Source organism: Pavona decussata, unplaced genomic scaffold (genome assembly GCF_977016875.1).
Source record: "Pavona decussata unplaced genomic scaffold, jaPavDecu1.1 SCAFFOLD_156, whole genome shotgun sequence".
Lineage (NCBI taxonomy): Eukaryota > Metazoa > Cnidaria > Anthozoa > Scleractinia > Agariciidae > Pavona > Pavona decussata.
Genome location: NW_028145568.1, coordinates 6,067,553 through 6,086,779, shown reverse-complemented (window position 1 = coordinate 6,086,779; position 19,227 = coordinate 6,067,553). Strand labels below are relative to the sequence as shown.

The following is a 19,227-nucleotide window of genomic DNA, read 5'->3' as shown; positions in this document are numbered from 1 at the left end:
ATCCAAAACACCAAATGATTCCCAGTCAAAGCCCTATAGTTTGAACCTCTCATAAGTGACCGCAACCACTTTTGGAGGTTACGACATTAAAATTTTCATTGTTTTTACCTCTTGTAAGCGACCACTTGACATGTGATCTGATGTGCATGTGCCTTAAATCTACCTTACATCTATTATTACTCCAAAAAAAGGCTGGTTTTCGCCATTATTTTGAAAAACAAAGTTTTTATTCCAACCAGATTTTGTGATTTAACATACCGTTAGTTAACATTTTCTTTTCATAAAGTACTACAGAGTGCTAAAGTTGTGATATCACAAAAATTTACTTTGCATTAGATTTGATGAGGTATTTGGAAAGAGTGCCATATAAAATTGCTCATCTTCAAAGCTGTACTGGCCTTGTACTGCAATAATCTTGGCTGAAAGTCATAATTTCTCACCTGTCGGTCTAAACTGAAGAAAACAGCACAAAACTCAGGAGATCTTGTACAGAGACATTTAACAACTTTAAAGTGCCTACACCTTAGCTGCAAATAGCGACAAGGAGCTATCTTTTGGTGAGTGAACGTTTTTTACAATCCTCTTTCCAAATACGTTTTAACTTTTTAATTTTAAACCTTACCACTCTATGCCCTGAAAATAATTTATAAAGATAATTAATAAAGATTTATTAAGAAATATGAAATATTATTTATGTAATATATTAAAAATGCCATAAAAATAATTCACTTGTTAATGGATTTTCTTGAAAGTTAGTAAAAAATATTACAATGGTAAAATGTTTAAAATACATTTACAAAAATATAATTACATTTTGTGGAGATAATTAGTGCATCTCCTTGGAAAATAGTTTCTCTGACACTTAGAGCTCAACTAATTAGAAACTGCACCATCTTCACAGATGAGAAGTGATTGCAAGTTGATCTGTACTTATTCGTCATAAATTCAATGGCTATGGTACTGGACAACCAGTGTAACCTCTAATAATGTACACGTGCATAACTGACTATATAGTGTATTTCAGATCACATTTCGTTGTTTTAGCTTAGATTCACTGGAGTTTTTGTATGTGGCCTTGGATTCCTTCAAGATACTGTTCCAATGTGTTATCTGCTGCTTTGTGCTATGTTTTCGTGATAAAAATGGAAATCTTGCCTACAATCATAGGCGAAGCGTAGAGTAGCAGATAAAACATTGGAGATTCAAGGCCAGGTGCAAAAACGCTGGGAGCTAGTAAAACAACAAAAAGTGCAAGAAACTGCTCTAACATGTGACTGACCCAAGCAAGAAGGAAAACCAAGAAGCAAAATTAATAATTATTATATTACAAGAAAATGTTTGCACTGACATCTCCTGTGTCCCATGAAGATTGCAAATGGAGCACAAGCTTGAACAAGAATGCTTGCTGTATCATTTTTGTAAACAGGGATTGAGTTTGCTACTGAAAACTCTTCCAAAATAGACAAGGAAGGTTTGCGCTGTTGCTCTAAGAAAACACTAACAGTGCCAAATTTCAGAAGGCCGCGAAATGCCAGATAGATCCCTCAAGTAATTGAATACTAATACATGTAAACATGTCAGTCTCTGGAGTGTCCTGTTCTATTATTAGTCACCATCAACTCTTAGAGTGTAACTAACAGTGGCATGTCTCAAAATGTTTGAAATGAAGTTTTGAATAACTATTGTTGTTGACAAAATTAATGCTGGGTGTCCAGATGTTCTGTTTTTGTAGATTAGCTGCACAGATTGTTTATAAACTGCCATGGATATCTGGATGTTTTGGAAGCATTACATGCATTTGTTGCCTCTGATAAGAATTATTTTTAAGTTTTATAAAAAAATGTGGTTTATTCTTCAGTCAGTTTTCTCCTTATTTTGGTTTTCACCATTTTCAAAAAGTGAGTAACTGACAATTCTCATCGCTCTTGCTCGTAACTAAAGGGGTAGCATCAGCTATTTTAGTGTCACTTTTGAATAGCCCAAAATATATTTGTATCCGCGATGGAAATGTTTTAAGAAATGGTCTACTTTAGTTAATAACAACCCTATCACTGTACAGAAACTACTATTAATTATCTTTGGCTGTGGATGGCTTGGGCGGAAATAAATTCAGTGCAACGTCCTGTATATTTGGGAAGAAATCGCTAAAACTGACCATGGTTTTATATTCCTTGGAGAAATCAGTTAACATTTTCCTCCTGATGCCCAACATGTAAGGACAATTTCATGGTAAATAAAAAGTACTTTGTCATTGCAAATAGTTTAGCAGTCTGACCAAAATACAGCAAAATATCTGTGACAATGCCCCTTTAAATGGCTCTTGCAAATAACATGAAAATTATATAATTTTGGCATCTGTATAGTATACAAAACAGGCGTTTCTGTGGTGATTTCTACATTTTTAACTTGACTTCCGTGCAGCACTGAGAATCTACAGTGTACAGAAATGTCTGCTAATCACATTAAGACTTGTAAAAGTTAATTACACCATTATACACATTTACAGGTGGTAGGGTCTTGATACATCCCTCTTGAGCAACGAGGTTTGTGCCTGCATACACAACCACAGTCTTCTTGACTCCATTTCTTAATTCCAAATGGACATTCCTCCTTGGCCTTTGCACAAACACAACCACATGTGTCATAGTCATACTGTGAAGGGAACGAAAATGATCATCAACAATAATGACTCCAAAAATGGCTGCATCAGTATTAGTGCTGCATGTGAGAGCAAAAATACTGTCACGGATAAAAACTGCAGTGACCCTTTCAACCCTTACACACTCCATGATATACAGTAAAAATCCGCGTATAAGAACCTGTTAGGCTAAAATTTTCATTTTAAGACCCCTCCACATAAAAACATGTAAAGGCTAAAATTTTAAGTTAGCTTCTTATCAGTGGAGTTGTTGTAAAAGTGTATAGGCAGAAACTGCTGAATTAAGATTATCATCTGATAGTAACTGTAGGTCGATTGCTTGGAACTGGTAATGAATGTACTGAATTTGTCCCAAGATTTTCTTGGTATCTACTTTGAAATGGCATTTCAGAGAACTGACTATGAGTTTGTTTGTCAATGAGCATATGTTTTGTTAAGGACATACCTGCACTGTACTGCCTTTAGGCATTACGGTATAAGTGATTTTTATTGTATTATGAGATGATATTTATAATTAAATGAAATTCAAATGAAAATATAAGAACCTATTTTAAGAACCTTGGTAACCTAAATTCGCTCCATTTATATAAGAACCTGTTTAGGCTAAATTAAAAAATCCAGGTTGTTATATGCGGGTTTTTACTGTACCTGGTGTGTATAATTTACCAATTCTAAGTAACTAATCAGCCTATTTCAAAAATTGTATAATTATTCAGCACTTCTGAAGGAAGTTGTGGTCTTGAGAAAAATGAGTTTACGGTGCCACTACTGTTACCAGCTGGGTCACTTAAACCAAACTGGTCAATCAGATTGTAGGACAAGAACAATGAATTTCAACCAAAGCCGATCGAACCAATCATGAGTAGAAGGAAAACAACAGTTAAAACCCAAAATTTTGGAATTATTTACTGTTCGTATCATAATGTGATCTGATTGGCCAGTTTTAAGTGACCCTGGTAATAGTAGTCGCAATGTAGTTGTAAAAGTCTGAAAACAGCTCCAAATGTGCCCAATTTTAGCCTGCACCTTGGATTTTGTGCACTTAACTCCACAATGTCACTTTGCAAAGGCTAATATTTATTTACTATGAAGTTTGCTTCTGCTTTAAGGCAGTTTCACATGCTCTAGTCCTTCGAAATTCAGTTTTCAGACAAAAAGCAAAATCATATGGATCCACATTTAAAGGGAACCTCCACTCTGACAACAAATTGACGGTTAAGTGTTGGAAATAGTGCCCAAATTCTGAATTTTAGTCTTAAAAGTAGAAATGACATTCAAGTGTGTTAAAATTAGATATGATTATCAACTATTTTTGCTTTTAAATTTCCTGGGTGCAGCCATTTTGAATTTTATGACGTGTAACGGTTGCCACCATTGTTATTCATTAGAAGTTCTTTTGTTTGAAACAATTAAGCAACCGTATTACGTCATGAAATCCAAGATGGCGTCGCCCAGGAAATTTAAAAGCGAAAATAGGCGATAATCAAATCATGTTTTGTCCGACACTGAAATATTGTTTCCATGTTTTCCAAGGAAATTTCAAAGTAGATTGTATTTTCAACAATTTAACGTTAATATGTTTCGAGAGTGGAGGTTTCCTTTAAGGACGGTGCCTACTATTGTTACTGAGCATATGTTCTGCGCATCTCGAGATACTCGGGTTTCCTATGGGTAGTGCGTACTAATACAGGGATATGTTTCCACAGTTTAAAACTATGCGGAGAAAGCAGAACTTAGCAAGTGCTCTTGGTATCCCAAAAGAAACTTGGGGGTAACCATGCATTTTTCACGGCAAACCCTGTAAGTGCATTGTTTTGTTTCATTCAAAATGTCGTGTTTTAACTAAATGAGTCTTTTTACAAGCACTTTCCCCTTAAAAGGCCAGTCTTAAATAATAATTATAATACAGCTGTAATATGACACACAAATAGCCAGGTATTTTTCAGTCAGTGTCACAAGCATACTTGAAGTTCTCCCGACAGGAGTCAAACCTATGACCTTCTGATTACATGTTAGTAATTGCTGGGATGCTCTACCACTGAAATACAGGAGACTCGTGGACTCATTAAAGCTACAGTACCACTGAGCTACAGGAGATGTGACAAACATCTTGCATACTGCTAGGATATGAATGTATGAGTGGTATATGTTACCCTGTGCATGCCTAATGCTAGGATAAGCAACAATTCTTGAAAGCATCTTGTGTGGTGATTAAGACAGAAGGTAAAAAAAGTCCATGTTACCTTGAAGTCTCCTACGCATGGCACGTTATCGCTCGTGTATTGTGGTTTGCAATTACAGGAACATTCATCGTTATTCCAGGTTTGGGTGATGGGATTGCAGGAGTCAGGGGTTTTAATACACTGAACGGAGCAGCTCAAATGTTCCTCCATGAGAACAGATTCTAAAGTGTAAGACATCTGTAAACCAGAACCAACTGAAACAAAACAACAGTGACACCATTGATAACCAAATAACAGCTTTAAAGTCTTTTATGAAAGTTACATGTATTACATCCACTCTGATACCTCCTTACTTGTAGGTAATCCATCAAATTATTTGGCCAATATGTGCCATGTGACGACACATAACCAGGACAACTTCCATGGTATGCCCATATGAATTGCAATATAAATGCATTCATAAGCACCTTTGGCTAGCTTCCTTTCTTAACTGATTTCATTTTATATTGTAGCACATTTTATTATAGCCTGCATAGCAGTTGTTTCCTGTCCTAGAGTGCGAACAGTGAGTGGAGGCCTCTGGGGAGAATGAGTAAAAAAGATAGGAAAGGGAGGGGAGAGAAAGGAAATGCCTGCAGCTGAGCACACAGATTTTACAAAACACCCACAAAAATGTGTTAATGGCTTTGCTCTTATGGTGCATCAACTGTTGTTTGGGGAACCAATGGTAATTAACTTCCAGTGAAAAATCATTTCAATGACAATTCATAACAAGCAGTCAGACTGCCAATGAAGAAAAAATAATGCACGCAAGTTTTTTTTTTCTGCTTATGGTGGCATTAAGGATTTGCTGGGTTTGTAATTGTCCCTTTACAAGCAAGTTTGGAAGTTTCCTACAAATGCTTGAAAAATAGTATTTTTCACAACAGAATTTGAGAATTGTCAACAATCTGTCATGACTGTAGATTGACAGGCCATTGACCAATCAGAATGCTCCATTGCTCCCATTTGGGTAAAATCTGTGGGCTGGGCAACAGGCATCTCCTTTCTCTCCCCTCCCCTCCCTTTCCTTCCTTCTTCAGTGTTGGTTTTTGGACATAAAATTCAAGGAGTATTCAAGGAGTATTCAACTACTAAAAACTGAGTTTTCAAGGAGTGTTCAAGGCAAGTTTACTTTGTCTTGGACTATGTTTCGAAATGTTTTCATTGGTCAAAAACAACTTTAAAAAATCTCTCCTGGATATAATCTGTCCCTGATTTTGAAATCTGTGCTCAATCCCTGAATTACTTTAATACACTCCTGCATTATTGCCCATCTGAACCAAAATTTAAGGAGTTTTCATTATTTTCAAGCACTTTCAGTAAAAATTCTTCTTTTCAAGGGCTTTTCAAGCGCCCTTGAAATCTAAAATTAAATTCCAGAGCTTTTCAAGGACTTCAAGGAAACTAGCACGAACCCTGCTTTCTTTTTTGCTCATTCTCCCCTGAGGCAGGTCCATTTGCTGCTCATGCTCTAGGACAGGAAACAACAACTACACAGGCTAATTTTAATTAGTGAAATAATTACATTGTATTTTAGGCATTCTTTAATTAATAGATTAAATATTGAAATTTTCATGTAATAAGGCTCAATGGAAAAAGGCCCTACATACATGTTAAATTCGATAGTTATTTTACCTGACATGCTCACTCCTGACGATTGACCATGTAAGGCTATGTTGTAGTATTCAACAGTCCTGTTCCTAACTGCACCAGGTTTTGGTTTACAGGTATGTATTTTATATTGAAAAACACAACCACTACAGCGAGTTACCACAGCACAATGTGGAAAGTATAACTGGCCATATGGTGCTTTTGGAAGCTCAAGCAATATTGGCCGGGCAGCACATTCGAACCAAGGATTCTGACCATCAACTGTTGAGCGAAAAAGAAAGGATCAACTACTAACAATAGTTACTGATGGCACTGTACAGGGATCAACAGGGTATAGAAGTATTAAATTATCACAGGCTGTCAGTATCTGTTCTAATTCACATCAGAAAATAGCAATCTTGTAAAGACAATTTCCAAAAAGGTGACAAATCCAAAAAGAGGACCAGGGAGTACAATCATTTGATCTTCATAACAAGTTGTTAAACATTCTTGCAAAGAGGGAGCTGCCTCAAGACTTTTGTTACTGTATTCACATATTGTAGCTATGCACATGTAGTCATTGATTCATTGTATGGGTATCTGGGCATGTCTGTGTTTATGGGTGCAGTGGAGTGTTCTGGGACTAACGTTCACTCAGTGAAAGGTTAAGTAAAGAAAAGGTTAACTTTGCATTGTTGCTTAATTAAGTGTTTTGAAATTTGATTCTTTTATAATTTGTTGAAACTTGAAAAAGATGTATGCTATCAGTCAGTGACACAGGTATACTTGCAATATTGCAATACAGATTATTGCAGTGATCAATAGGAAGCTTTGAATGGCATGATTACCTGCACTACCATGCCCTCCACCTGGTCTGTTAGCACCTGAAAACAAGTAAGACTGAAAATAAACCTGTTTGTTTGTATAATTATCGTTTGTTAATAAGGATGGTATCTCCTAATACAGGAGTACATGTACATACAAGTGTATTTTTGTGCAGTTTATGGCTTTGTAAAAAAAAAGGTGGTTCTACGCAAGGACTACTGGGATCCAATCAGGCTATATTGCTTTTTGTTGGTAGGATTGCACAGCCCTTGTCAAGTGCTTGTTGAAGTAATTATTTAATGGAAGTTAATTATCATTGGTTCTCTATAAGACAGTTGATGCCTCAAGAGAGGCCAATGGCTTTAATTTACTCCTTTTCCAATTCACAAGCCTCCACTACTCTTCCTCTGGGTACCAAAGGTTTATTTTCCACAAGCTGCAAGGAATTTGGATCCACTGGAGCTGATTGGTATCAGCCACGACGAGCAGCAAAACATCTCTGGTGCAGAAAGTTATTATTCACCTTTCTCACTGAACTTTGAAGTTTTGGGCTGTATCTAACTACAGCCAATCACAACACAATTCTCACATGGCGATCACATGATTTGGCACATGGAAACGTGATATATTTGAGGTTTTTTTAGTGATGCATTTGCAAAACTTGAGCAGTGTAAAGGAATCATCAACGAATTAGCTGCCTTGAAAAGCAAATACAAAGAAAACTGTGCCTGATGGAATACAACAGACATGACTCAAGAACTAAAGACGCTGTTACACTAGGATTTTTTTCTTGCAACTTGTCTTGCAATTTAGTTGCTACACAAGTTGTGTGAATCGTTGTCAAGTGTAACATGCTCTGAAATGAATATGTCTCGCAATTTTTTTGGTAACTGCAATCGTTGCGAGAAGCAGAAGTCGGTTCTACTTCTCGCGACGGTGACTGCAACAAAAACATTGTGAGATACATGTTCATTTCAGGGCATGTTACATCAGCAACGGTTTGGGCATCATGTTGCAACCATGCAATGAAATTGCGAGACAAGTTGCAAGAAAGATTGTCTAGTATAACACAGCCTTAAGCATGTTCAAGCATGCCAGGGTTTAAAGCTTGTCAGCTTTGATATTAAGGCGAAATGTCAGAAAAATGCTCAGAATTCCTCTGACTGAGCTCCCATTTTTTATCTGTATTTCTTTTTACCTCCTTATCATTTAATAGCATACTCAAAACACAGTTAACTTAATAAAACAATGAGATCCTGCAACACAAACCTCACAGTTACTTAAGGGAGCAAAGCAATGATAAAAACACAGCTGTACAGCTGTATTATTAAAGCTCAATTTCATCTTGCATAGCTCAGATGCTAACCATGATTTACCTTTTCTGTGCTGGGGTAGACGAGGAAGCTTAGTAACTTCATAGAACTTTTCTGTCGAGTTAATGGTCAACCAAATATTGAAACCACCTTTACTGGCACCCTAGGAAAGGATTAAACACCAATTAACCAGTAGTCCATTCCAACATGACAATGTTTCTCATATATTGTCTTGTGAGATAAGGAAAAAATAATCACATGCACACTAGAATAAGACAAAATTAATTTTGTATGAATGAACCAGCATGAGACATGCATTGCTTTTGATTTTCTTGTGGTTATTTTTGTTTTGTACTCATCTCAAACTGGTTCCCAACAGTGAAATAAGCAGAAACACAACATGTGTGTGTGCTGTGTCACTGAGCTCTTACACATTTGTTTGTGGTTTTTATATCTCCCAGAGGTTCACAATTTAGACATAACCACAAGTGCCTCTGAAATAAGCACAAGATTTAAGCTAAAGGTGTATTTGTAGTGCTAATTAATGTGCTCAGGCTTTTAAATCTCACACCGGTTTATACAGAGTTTTTCTTATGCTAGTGCTTTCTAAACAATTGTGAATCACACACTCAGCAAGGCCTGGTTCACACTTGTTAGATATGCACACCAACACAAGCATAAAAATAATTATTTGTGTGTGAACCAGCAAGAGATCAAGTCAGGTCACAAGTCATCTTTTATTTAGACAGGGTGGCCCTTTCAGGACTAAGCTGGTATCAATGAAGGTCCTGCATAAATTATGACTACTGCAAAATAAAAAGCTTTATTATGTATGATAAAAGTAATAAGATGCATAGTTCTTTTGATTTTCTCAGGAGCTACAATCTAGTGCTTATCTAAAACGACTGGTTCCTGCAAGTGAAATAAGCAAAAGCACAAATCCTTTTGTATACTTTTAATGTGCTTGTGAAACAAGCACAAACTGCCTCTTTTAACATATTAAGCAAAAGAATAGATAATGTGCATGCCTGTGTTCATTTAGTGCCGGTTCATACACAATTTGTCTTAATATATTCAGCCATCTTAAAAAATAAATATACACAATCATAGACAAAGGAGCCTTGCTGCCCATGCCATAAAAGAGTTCACATGTCTTTTGGTTCTTGACCTTGGTATTGCTACTGTTCCTGGTATTGATCTCAGGTTATAGCTGTACCTAGTATTGTCAGTATTTGGCTTTGTAGTGAAAATTTGATTTTTCCAATTCACGCTTTGCCGCTACTTTTCGTCTTTCCTCCAACGTCGGGAGGGATGTTCTCGGTATCCTAATGATGTCCAAACACCTGTTTTATGTGGACTCCAACTCATCTGCAAGGTATTTAGGCAGACCGCCCCATACTGGGGATGCATCTTTGAGGAGTGGACTTATTTTAGTACAATATCCTGTGATGCCGATCCCTGTGGGTAGATTTGCTTTCCTACATTCGCGCAAGTAATACAGTCTCTTGCTGGCTTTCTTTACCGTCTGTTCAACATGACAGGTTATCCTGTTGCCATACCCACATGAACTAAACTTTGATAACGTCTTATGACTAATGTGAGGTTGTGCGTGTGCTTAGCGCAAATGTGTGAACAAGACTTTGTAATAGGCGTTTTCCACGATGACGGTTTTTTACTACAGCTACCAGAATCCCCTTCGTTTATCCTTTCTTAGTTAAACTTTGTAATCCCAGTGAGGTTCAGATAAAAATATCCTGGATTTGCAAGAGAAAACAACAAACTGAAGGATTCTGGAAGTTGTAGTAAATGACGCCATTGTGAAAATGGCCTGTTCCACTGTCGTTTCTTTCTCCACAAACGTGTTAACCATAGAGGATGAGTATTAAATTTGGACTCCAGACAATACATGTGCAGGCAGTGACCCCGCCATAAAAAGAAAAGGTTCGAGAACCAGAGAACTGTTGTTTGTTTGATCACGGCCATGGACATAAGGTCACTTCTACAGTTACCATCTCGAATTACACTACGCAGTTCACGGAACGAAGGAAAGGCCAAAAAAAATTACACAATCTCAGTAAAGTATATCTCAAGTAGACTAGCAATAAAAGCTATGTACTTCATGATTATAACTTACCTGGGGTGCAGTCGGTGGTTTAACGGCTGTTGTTCTTGCAGTTGTCTTAGGCCTTGGCAGGCCTAAAATCCACTCTTTCAAAATGCTGCCTCCAGAGGATGGCTTCTTCTTCTTCTTCTTTCCTCCACATGAAAGAGCAATCAAAAGAATCACCAAGATAAACGACACTTTCTTCATTCTCCTGCTTGAAAGGATCAAAACTAGGACTCAAGACTCGTGCGACGTCTTTTGCTCTGGGTCGGTCGATACTCGCTGATGTCTGCTGTATCTGGTAACACGACACTAATCTCTGCGTCTTTTGAAGAGCGCGGGTTCAATTCCCGGAAATGACGTAACAGCTTTCCACTGACGTAACTTACGTAACTTCCTTTGGTTTCTGCACGTTTTGCAAAGACTGGAAAAGTCTGGATAATTCTTCCGGCCATTGCATTGGGCAACTTTATCAAGTTTGAGCTGAGTGTTGAAAATCCTTTTTTGATACCCGCTGGGCCACACACCCAGATGTTGTAAAAAAAGAAAGTTAGCTGGGAGTTTCTCAGGCTTCCCGGGCACGCTCAATGAACGGGGTCGCAGGCTAGGAGTTTCTCAGGATGTGGTACCCCGAAAAGTTCTATCCTATCCGACCTTGTCATATCAGTTTTTTTTTTTTGGTCTAAAATCCACCGGAACGGCCAAAAAATGACAAATAATAACGTAATAATTCACATTGAAGCCAGTTACAGCAATCGACGCAATCAGGATCCTCCTAAAGGTCTTATGAAAAAATAAACCGTTTGTGTCGCATTCAGTGGAAATAGTTTTTTTTTTCTCTCTCTGGCTTTCCCTTTCCTTTACGTAACTGGTACTTTATCCTGTTGAAGTTTTATCATTTCCAAACGGAACTGAAAAAAATGGTGCGGTCATAATTTTTAACCCAAATGTTTTGTCTTTCTCACTGCTCCTGTGCTCTACTCCGTGAATAGAGCTTTCTAATTGAAGTTTCTTTGCAGTTGAAAGACAGGAATCAAAACTTCTTAATAAACAAAGTTTTTTTTCGGGTTTCAAGAATGTTTATGGAACTAAAAGATCATTGAAAAGCCAGAGAGTATATTAGCTTATCTTTCAAACAGAGCATATCTCTTGTAGCATGCGGTAAGGTCATCATACAGTAAAACGAGTCTTACAAATCCTTCCGTTTACTGTCTGCTACGCTGCGCTGACAAAGACTAGTATTAAACGCTGGGAGATGGGCAACCCGTTGCCAATAACAATGTTTAGATAAACTCGCAGGCAACTCTCGTCGCTAATTTTATACGACGAGACTAATCAGTTGGAATGATTATTCAAAATAAGGCCCATAGTTTATGTTGAAATAAAAAAATGTCTTAATTATAGGGTGGTTCGTGTCACGCCCTTTCTCAAATTCCCAAGACTAATTTAGACAAAACCTCCCATCCGCCAGTCATACATCAGATGTACCGGAGAGTACTTGGTAACAGGGAAGGAATAATCACTATTTTAATAGTTATGACTGGCTCTTTAAAAGAAGCCCTTGACCTTGCTTTTATAGGCAATAACGTCATCATTTTTCTCGCTGTCACGTTTTTAATTCATTGTTTTCGAAATGAAGTCAATTTGTCCAGATCCAGGCGGTGTGCGTCACGAAATTCGACCAATCAGAATGCGTTATTTGATCTATGAAGAGATCGTGTAAACAAAGTAGCTCAACTCCCGGGAAACCGACCGGAAAAAGCCAACGGGCGAATGCTTTTTCTCTCCAACAAATCCAGGAAGGAAATGTAGATCTCTTTCACCCTGAGATAAAAAAAAAACAAACAAACAAAAGATGAGCGAAAGTAATGATAAATACACTGCGAGCAGTCGTACTTTTTCCTTAGATCACGCGCGCAAAGTGACATTAAAATTATGCAAATTACAAAAATGTGACTCGCACCGCTCGCTAATTCTATCGTGTGCCGCAGAACTTAGGAGAAAGAGACCGCTCGACCGCTCGCGGTCTAAATATATATATAAAAAAGCGTCTATAAGCAGACGTGACGGCACAAAATACTAGTATAAGAATAAACATAAAAAATTATCGCCTTTGATTGTCTCCGAACTGGGAATAACTCAACGAAATCCCCTTTTGTATCCAACAAGAAGCATCTACGGCTGCCACTAGACCGTTAAAATTTGCCAAATTGCTGTCTTTAGTGATAGTTTTTGGAAAAGGAAGCAAAGTTTGAATGCCCAGTTTCAGTGCGACTGTAAGTCGACCTAAGTCTTACGTTCGGGAGATGTTTACTCGATCGTGACCAGAGCTAAATGAGCCATTTCCATATTTTTACCCAGCACCCTTTGTGGGTCGTGACGCACACCGCCTGGTCCAGATCAGAATAATTTCCGCAAGCCCCAGGATGTGGTAAGGGTGGGTGTTGCACGGAAGTTTGACTTGAGATTTGATTAGCTAGTTATCTAACTGATCAAAGCAGTAGCCTACAGAACAAGGGGTCCAACAAGCACTTCTGGGGAGAGAATCGACCGTGAGGTGCGAGATAAAAATGCGTTGTTATGCCGTCCAAATGCTTCAAGGTCGCTTCTCGTCTGTGTTAAAACGCATAAAAGGAGACTAGTTTAACGTCTCTAGCATAAAAACGACCATTAATGCCTTTTTTAATGAACTCGAAACTAATTCAAGGATATGGGGTCCCCGAATGGGGTCATTTTAAAGTGAAAAGCGTGTAAAAATGTCACGAGGACTGCGACTGCTGAACACACAGCTCCTCACAAAACACTCCGCGCGCTTCGTTTAACTTGCATTCAATCTCCTATCGCCACCAAAAAAGTGCTGTTCCCTACGTCAAAGCTTTGGAGAGGAAGAATTATAGAAGCAAGAAGAAAATGTTACTGCTCCATTATCTTCGCGCAACCGTCAGACTCTGCCCTTGCCATCTTACAACACCGCCAGTAACATATGACATATGATGGCGTTTCACAGTAGAAATTGGAGAAACAACGCAATGGCTAAGCATAAATTCTTTTCATTTGATAAAAAGAGTTTGGGGGGACTGGTGGGTGGGTGGGTGGTGGAGACTAGAGCCCCCTCAGGCCACCTCTCTCCGTTGAGCGAAAGTGTTATCGAATGGTCTTTACGAGCATGCGAGCAGTGTGTTTATTTTTGCGAGCACGAGCAGTTGTCAAAATTTTCTTGCGAGCAGCGAGCCAAAAATACAGATGGCAAGCAGCGAGCACTTCGAATACTTCGTTAAGTTTCCGCTAGCCGGAATCTCTCTTCTATTAATTAATAGGATACGTTGTTTTGCGCCAAGTATAGTAATAGCTAATAATCTGGCTGACACCTCCAAAACAAAACGGGCGGTTCAACCAGTCCCAGCATCTTACAGCCTATTGTGCCCTGCTTGATGCCAAATTACGTTACGTAGCTTCACGTGAGTCAGTCAGGGTGGACGCTCAAGAACTTCAAGAATCTACTAGATCCCCGCGATCTAAAGTTTCACATCTCTTTCTAACCCGACGCTAAAATGGAAGGTATGTTTTTTTTCGGTTATGTAGTTCTCATGAAATATAAATAACGTGACATTCGGTCTAACAAGAATCTCGGGCTTCGGTTTCGATGATCAGAAAACCGGTTTCCCGCTGATTCTCTAAAAAAAGAGCAAGGCTGATTTCACGGTCAGGCTGGGGCGGATCCAGGATTTGACGAAGTGGGGTTAGGCGGTAGCCCCTAGGAGGGTCCGGGGGCATGCTCCCCCGGAAAATTTTTAATTTAAGGGCCTCTGAAATGCGATTTCCACCGCTTTCAGGGGCAATTTGAAGTGGTTTAATCATGTCCATTTTTGTGCTAACTACAGTGGATGGATTTTCTTCACACTGACAATAATCGAGACGGATAAACATTTTAAATTCATTCAAATTAAAAATTCATGATTCCTCAAAAATGGGATCTGCCAGCAACATTCTCCGGGGTTGCTGTTCTGCAAATTTCTCGACAACAGCATCATAATCCACGACTTTCTTGTGGTGAATATTCATGAGCGCCAAGCCAGACAATCTTTCTGTCGTCATGGTGGTCCACAGGTAGCCTTTAACCAGCTTTGAGGTAATGTCAAAAATGACGGTCCGAAAAACCGGTGAATTTGTGGTTGCTTTGTCCTCTTCGACATATTGGCGTAAACTGTCAGTTTTGGCGGGACTTGTAAACGTTAATAAGCAGTAATTGTATAGCTCAAGCGGACGTACTAGAGGCCATTTTCAACTAGGCACAAATTAGTCTTGTTTTTATTGCTGTTTTGGCGTACAACGACACAAAGAAATATCATTTTCAAAAGATATATTTATTAGCTGAGTTAGTTTACTTTTTTTTTTTTAACCACGAGTTTTTTATACGTTTTTACACGTTTAAATTTTTTACGTTCAGTTTAGGGGGTTCGACCGAACCACCCGAACCACCGCTAGATCCGCCCCAGTCAGGGAAGTATATTTTCCAATATTTCGAAAGGCACGGCCATTCTTCTTCAGGGTATGTTTGAGACTGACCCTGTGGCAAGATACGTTACAATTTTAACAGTTACAATAGATACCTGAAAAAATAGGTACGCAATGCGTACAGGTGTCTACTGCAGAATGTCAGGTAATGGAGCAAAATAACTCATGAAATTCAAGTTTTCTTTCATCAAGAACTGGAGAGGGTATTTGTACTATTTTTTCGTTTTGTTTGGGACTTATTTCAATGTGACAGTATGTGCAGGTGGTTGTTTTTGTTTTATAAAGGTAGCGTTTGTTTTGCTATTGTAATATAGATGCTCGGGTATCTTGGCATTCATGTCAAACGCAATTAACAGTGGGTCCTGTGGTATTTAGACTCGAGACATTATAGTTTGTGAGATGATCAGATTTTTAGACAATTTGGTGATTTTGCTTAAGAAATGTTTGGAAATATATCCTGAAGTAGTGTTGACCTTAATAACACATGTAATTTACTTTTTCTGTGACAAAAAAAGGAATCTGAGTAAGAAATAATTGGATATCTCTTTAAGATCTTTCGTGCGGAGGAGCTAATCTTATCAAATGAACTGTTTTTGATTTCTTTGTTTTTCGCTGCGGTACTCAAGGAGACTACCTTAATATTACGACGCTTACAATAAAACTTACTGAAGAAACTATCGTTTCTGTATTTATGCATAATACAGTAAGTTAAGTTTTATAGTTAGCGGCTATGCTTCTTAGTCTAGATGAAGGGGGAGACAAATTCCTGATTGTTAATTTTAGAGTTCTTCGAATCATTCGTTTCTTCATTGCGTTTAAAATCTTTTTTCAAATTTATCCTAGATGGTTCACGGCTCCAACTTTTATACGCTTTGTAGTCTCTTTGTCTTTGTCTCACTGTTTACCTCCAATTATTATCATGAAGATCTACTTGATGCAAGTATGCAACAGATACATCACGACCTCCATCGCCCTTTGTCAAGTGCAAGGTCACCATATGTTGACTTTTGTCACACAGAGTCTCGAGTAGCCTGCGTCACAGACGGACTATAACCGCGGTATATTACCGGGGTTATAGTCCGTCTGTGACGCAGGCTAAGTCTCGAGAACATCGATAAATTTCATACGATACTTTTATTTAACACATTCTGTAAGGCTTAAAGAAAATTGAAGATTTAGGACAGGAATATATGGAAACAGTTTTCTTGAAGCCAATTTACTCTTGTGTAATGTGCAAACTAATTTGTGGCAAATCAAGTTGACATATTTTGTGTTGCTGTTGCGTAAAACTGCAATTGCTCGCATTCCTTTCTGACTGAAAATCTCTGCAACTTTTACACATTTGGAAAGATCGAGAACGTATCAAAGGTAAAAACGATACCTAAAAGACAATAGATTTGAAAACAACCCAAGGTACAGAGAGAAAAGTAGGTTTGGGAAAGGAATATAGGAAAAAAGATATCTTTAAGTGCAATTTATTCTTGTGGATAGGATAAGATATTTGTTTACAATTGCCCGCATTCCTTCCCGAATTTTATTTGTGTTCTGCTTTTGTAACTGTGCTAGTGTGCCTTGAGTTTGAGACCAAAGTGGGTCGATCTGTTACTGAAGTGGGTCTATTTTTGAACAAGGTGGGTGGCTTTGTGAATTTCTAAACATCTTCAAGGTTCTGTGAACAACAGACAGCGTTGCTTCATCCGGTGCTAGAAGAGCACAGTTACGATTCATGACTAATTCATTGGCCGATTAAACTTCTGCGAAGTAAATAACGCTCCAGCGAAGTAAATAACGCTCCAAAACATTAAATTGTTCCTCCAACTTTTTACGTAAAAAGTAAATTACAAAACTAAAATTTATCCTCAGCAAAATACGCTTCGTATATCCCCACTGCTACAAGTCTTCACCGCACTCCCGAACAGCATACAATGACTGCACTGAGTAACCTCGTTTCTTGACTTGAGTTTATAGGGATTTATGTTCGGACATATTTAATCGCTATGTTTTCACTTGTGATTGGCTGAGATTGGAAGTGCGATAATTTATTGATTACCTACGGATTATTGATTTTAACAAACTTTTTCTTCAGTTTTCAAGATTTGATGGCTTAGTGTCTTCTGCGCAAGCGCAGTAGACACAAAAAGGCTAAAGTTACATATATAAACAAAAACGTTACAATTTGAAATTTGAAAATACAACTTAAATATGTATAAGCAAATTAGCTAACGTTACAACGTGGTAGACGAAAACAAAATACGTAACAATGAGTTAATTACATAACTTAGGAAGATGAAAGACGGGAAAAATGTTCATGTAAGGGTTCAATAGTTTGACCTCTGTCGATGAGGTATGCCTCTCTAGCTTTGCGTACACTGTCACGATTAGATTTGATGAGTTTATAGTAGCATGTCAGAAGCGTTATGGTCGTTAGAAAGAAAATGTTCTGAAACTGTGGTGGGTTTGGAACTGTTTGTTTGTTTGTCGACTGGTCTACGGTGTTCGTTAAAACGGTCTTTAAGTCGTCGTTTTCTTTCTCCTATGTATTGTTTGTGGCAGCGATTGCAGTGTACCATGTAAATAACGTTTTTAGAGTTACAGTCTATATGATGAGTAATATGTCTAGTTTCGCCGGTAGAATGAAATGTGTAACTGGTACGTCCGTCTGTTATGTAGTTGCAAGTTAAACGGTTGTCTCCACATCGAAAAGATCCATGGGGTAGGTTGTTTTGTGTGGAATTACGTAGTTTAGCGCTAACTAGTAAATCACTCAGGTTGTTGGCCCGTCGGAAGGCAACAAGAGGTGTGGCTTTGAAAACGTTAGCGCAGCGCTGCAGGGAGATGAAGATAGGATGTTGAAGTGTTTGTAAATAATGGATGATACAGAACGAAGAGCTGGATTGTATGTGACGACAAGGGGTACTCGTATATAGGTTGGTTGGTGTCGGCGGTGTCTTTCGTAGCTATAGCGTCGGAACGTGGGATGCCGTTGACACGTCCTATTTCTTGGTTGAGGAATGAAAGATTGTATCCCTGTTTGCTGAGATACGTACTGAGTTCGTTTGTTCGGAGTTTGAAAGTTTCGTCAGAAGAACAAATACGTCGAAGTCTGAGAGCTAAGCTGAATGGAATGGCTCTCTTAGTGTGTCTAGGATGACATGAAGATTGCAACAAATATTGATGTTTGTCAGCAGCCGTCGGTAGCGATGGTGCCGTTATAAACACACTGACGTCCAGAGAGGGTATAGGTGTGAGAGAATAATTGGACGTAAAGTTAATAGTGGGGTGAATGTTATCACAGGGTCAGTCTCAAACATAGCTTGAAGAAGAAAGGCCGTGCCTTTCGAAATATTGGAAAATATACTTCCCTGACCGTGAAATCAGCCTTGCTCTTTTTTTAGATTATTTGCTCAGTACAATTTTTTTGCTGATTAGATCCTTCACTACAGGATCCGGTACTTTTATTTTGTCGCGGTGGTCCTCGCAAACACAGTTTATCACTGGTTTTTCCCGCTGATTGACTGAAAAAGATTGAACGCATGAAGCTTTATTGATTTCCAGGCTTCTAGAATCTAACCAATTACAGCCGTACAGATCTGACAAGTGCTAGTAGTATGGAACTCTGAAGGTCAAATAATACTGGTAATAGTAGCGATTTCTCTAGAATACTTTCTAGATCTTCCTTCACAGGTGCCTTTCGAGAAAAATTCTTACATCTCGTGTTTCCGTGCGACATGGAAACATGTCTCCTCGTTTGGCAAGGCTTTCAGTCTTTGATCAAAATAATTAAAAAAGTTGTGAAATTAAAGCCTGAAAAAAATTCAGGCCTGAACAGGATCAGAACCCATGACCTCGGCGATACCGGTGCAGCACTCTACCAACTGAGCCATCAAGCTAACTGGGAGCTGGTCATATTGTGAGTTCGTAATATACCCGTAGATGGGGAAGAAACAAGTGAATAGATGAAAGATCACATATTTGAACAGCGGAACTGTACTCCTC

At 38.4% G+C, this 19,227-nt stretch overlaps 1 protein-coding gene across 1 annotated transcript; it reads right to left on the bottom strand.

Moving 5' to 3' along the window:
• Positions 1-205: 205 nt before the first annotated feature.
• LOC146465536 (uncharacterized) lies at positions 206-11,032 on the bottom strand. The gene is made up of 6 exons (XM_085128432.1): positions 10,747-11,032; positions 8,676-8,775; positions 7,323-7,358; positions 6,520-6,756; positions 4,903-5,096; positions 206-2,652 (listed from the first exon to the last, which is right to left on the bottom strand). The coding sequence occupies exons 1-6, from the start codon at positions 10,921-10,923 to the stop codon at positions 2,491-2,493; spliced, it is 906 nt and encodes a 301-aa protein (XP_084984558.1). The 5' UTR covers positions 10,924-11,032; the 3' UTR covers positions 206-2,490.
• Between the last annotated feature and the right edge of the window lie 8,195 nt (positions 11,033-19,227).

Coding starts and splice junctions, on each gene's coding strand:
- LOC146465536 (XM_085128432.1), bottom strand. CDS start 10,923: ATGAAGAAAGTGTCGTTTATCTTGGTGATTCTTTTGATTGCTCTTTCA. Junction 8,776..10,746: donor AACCACCGACTGCACCCCAG/GTAAGTTATAAT, acceptor ATCCTTTCCTAG/GGTGCCAGTAAAGGTGGTTT. Junction 6,757..7,322: donor TGGAGGGCATGGTAGTGCAG/GTAATCATGCCA, acceptor TTCGCTCAACAG/TTGATGGTCAGAATCCTTGG.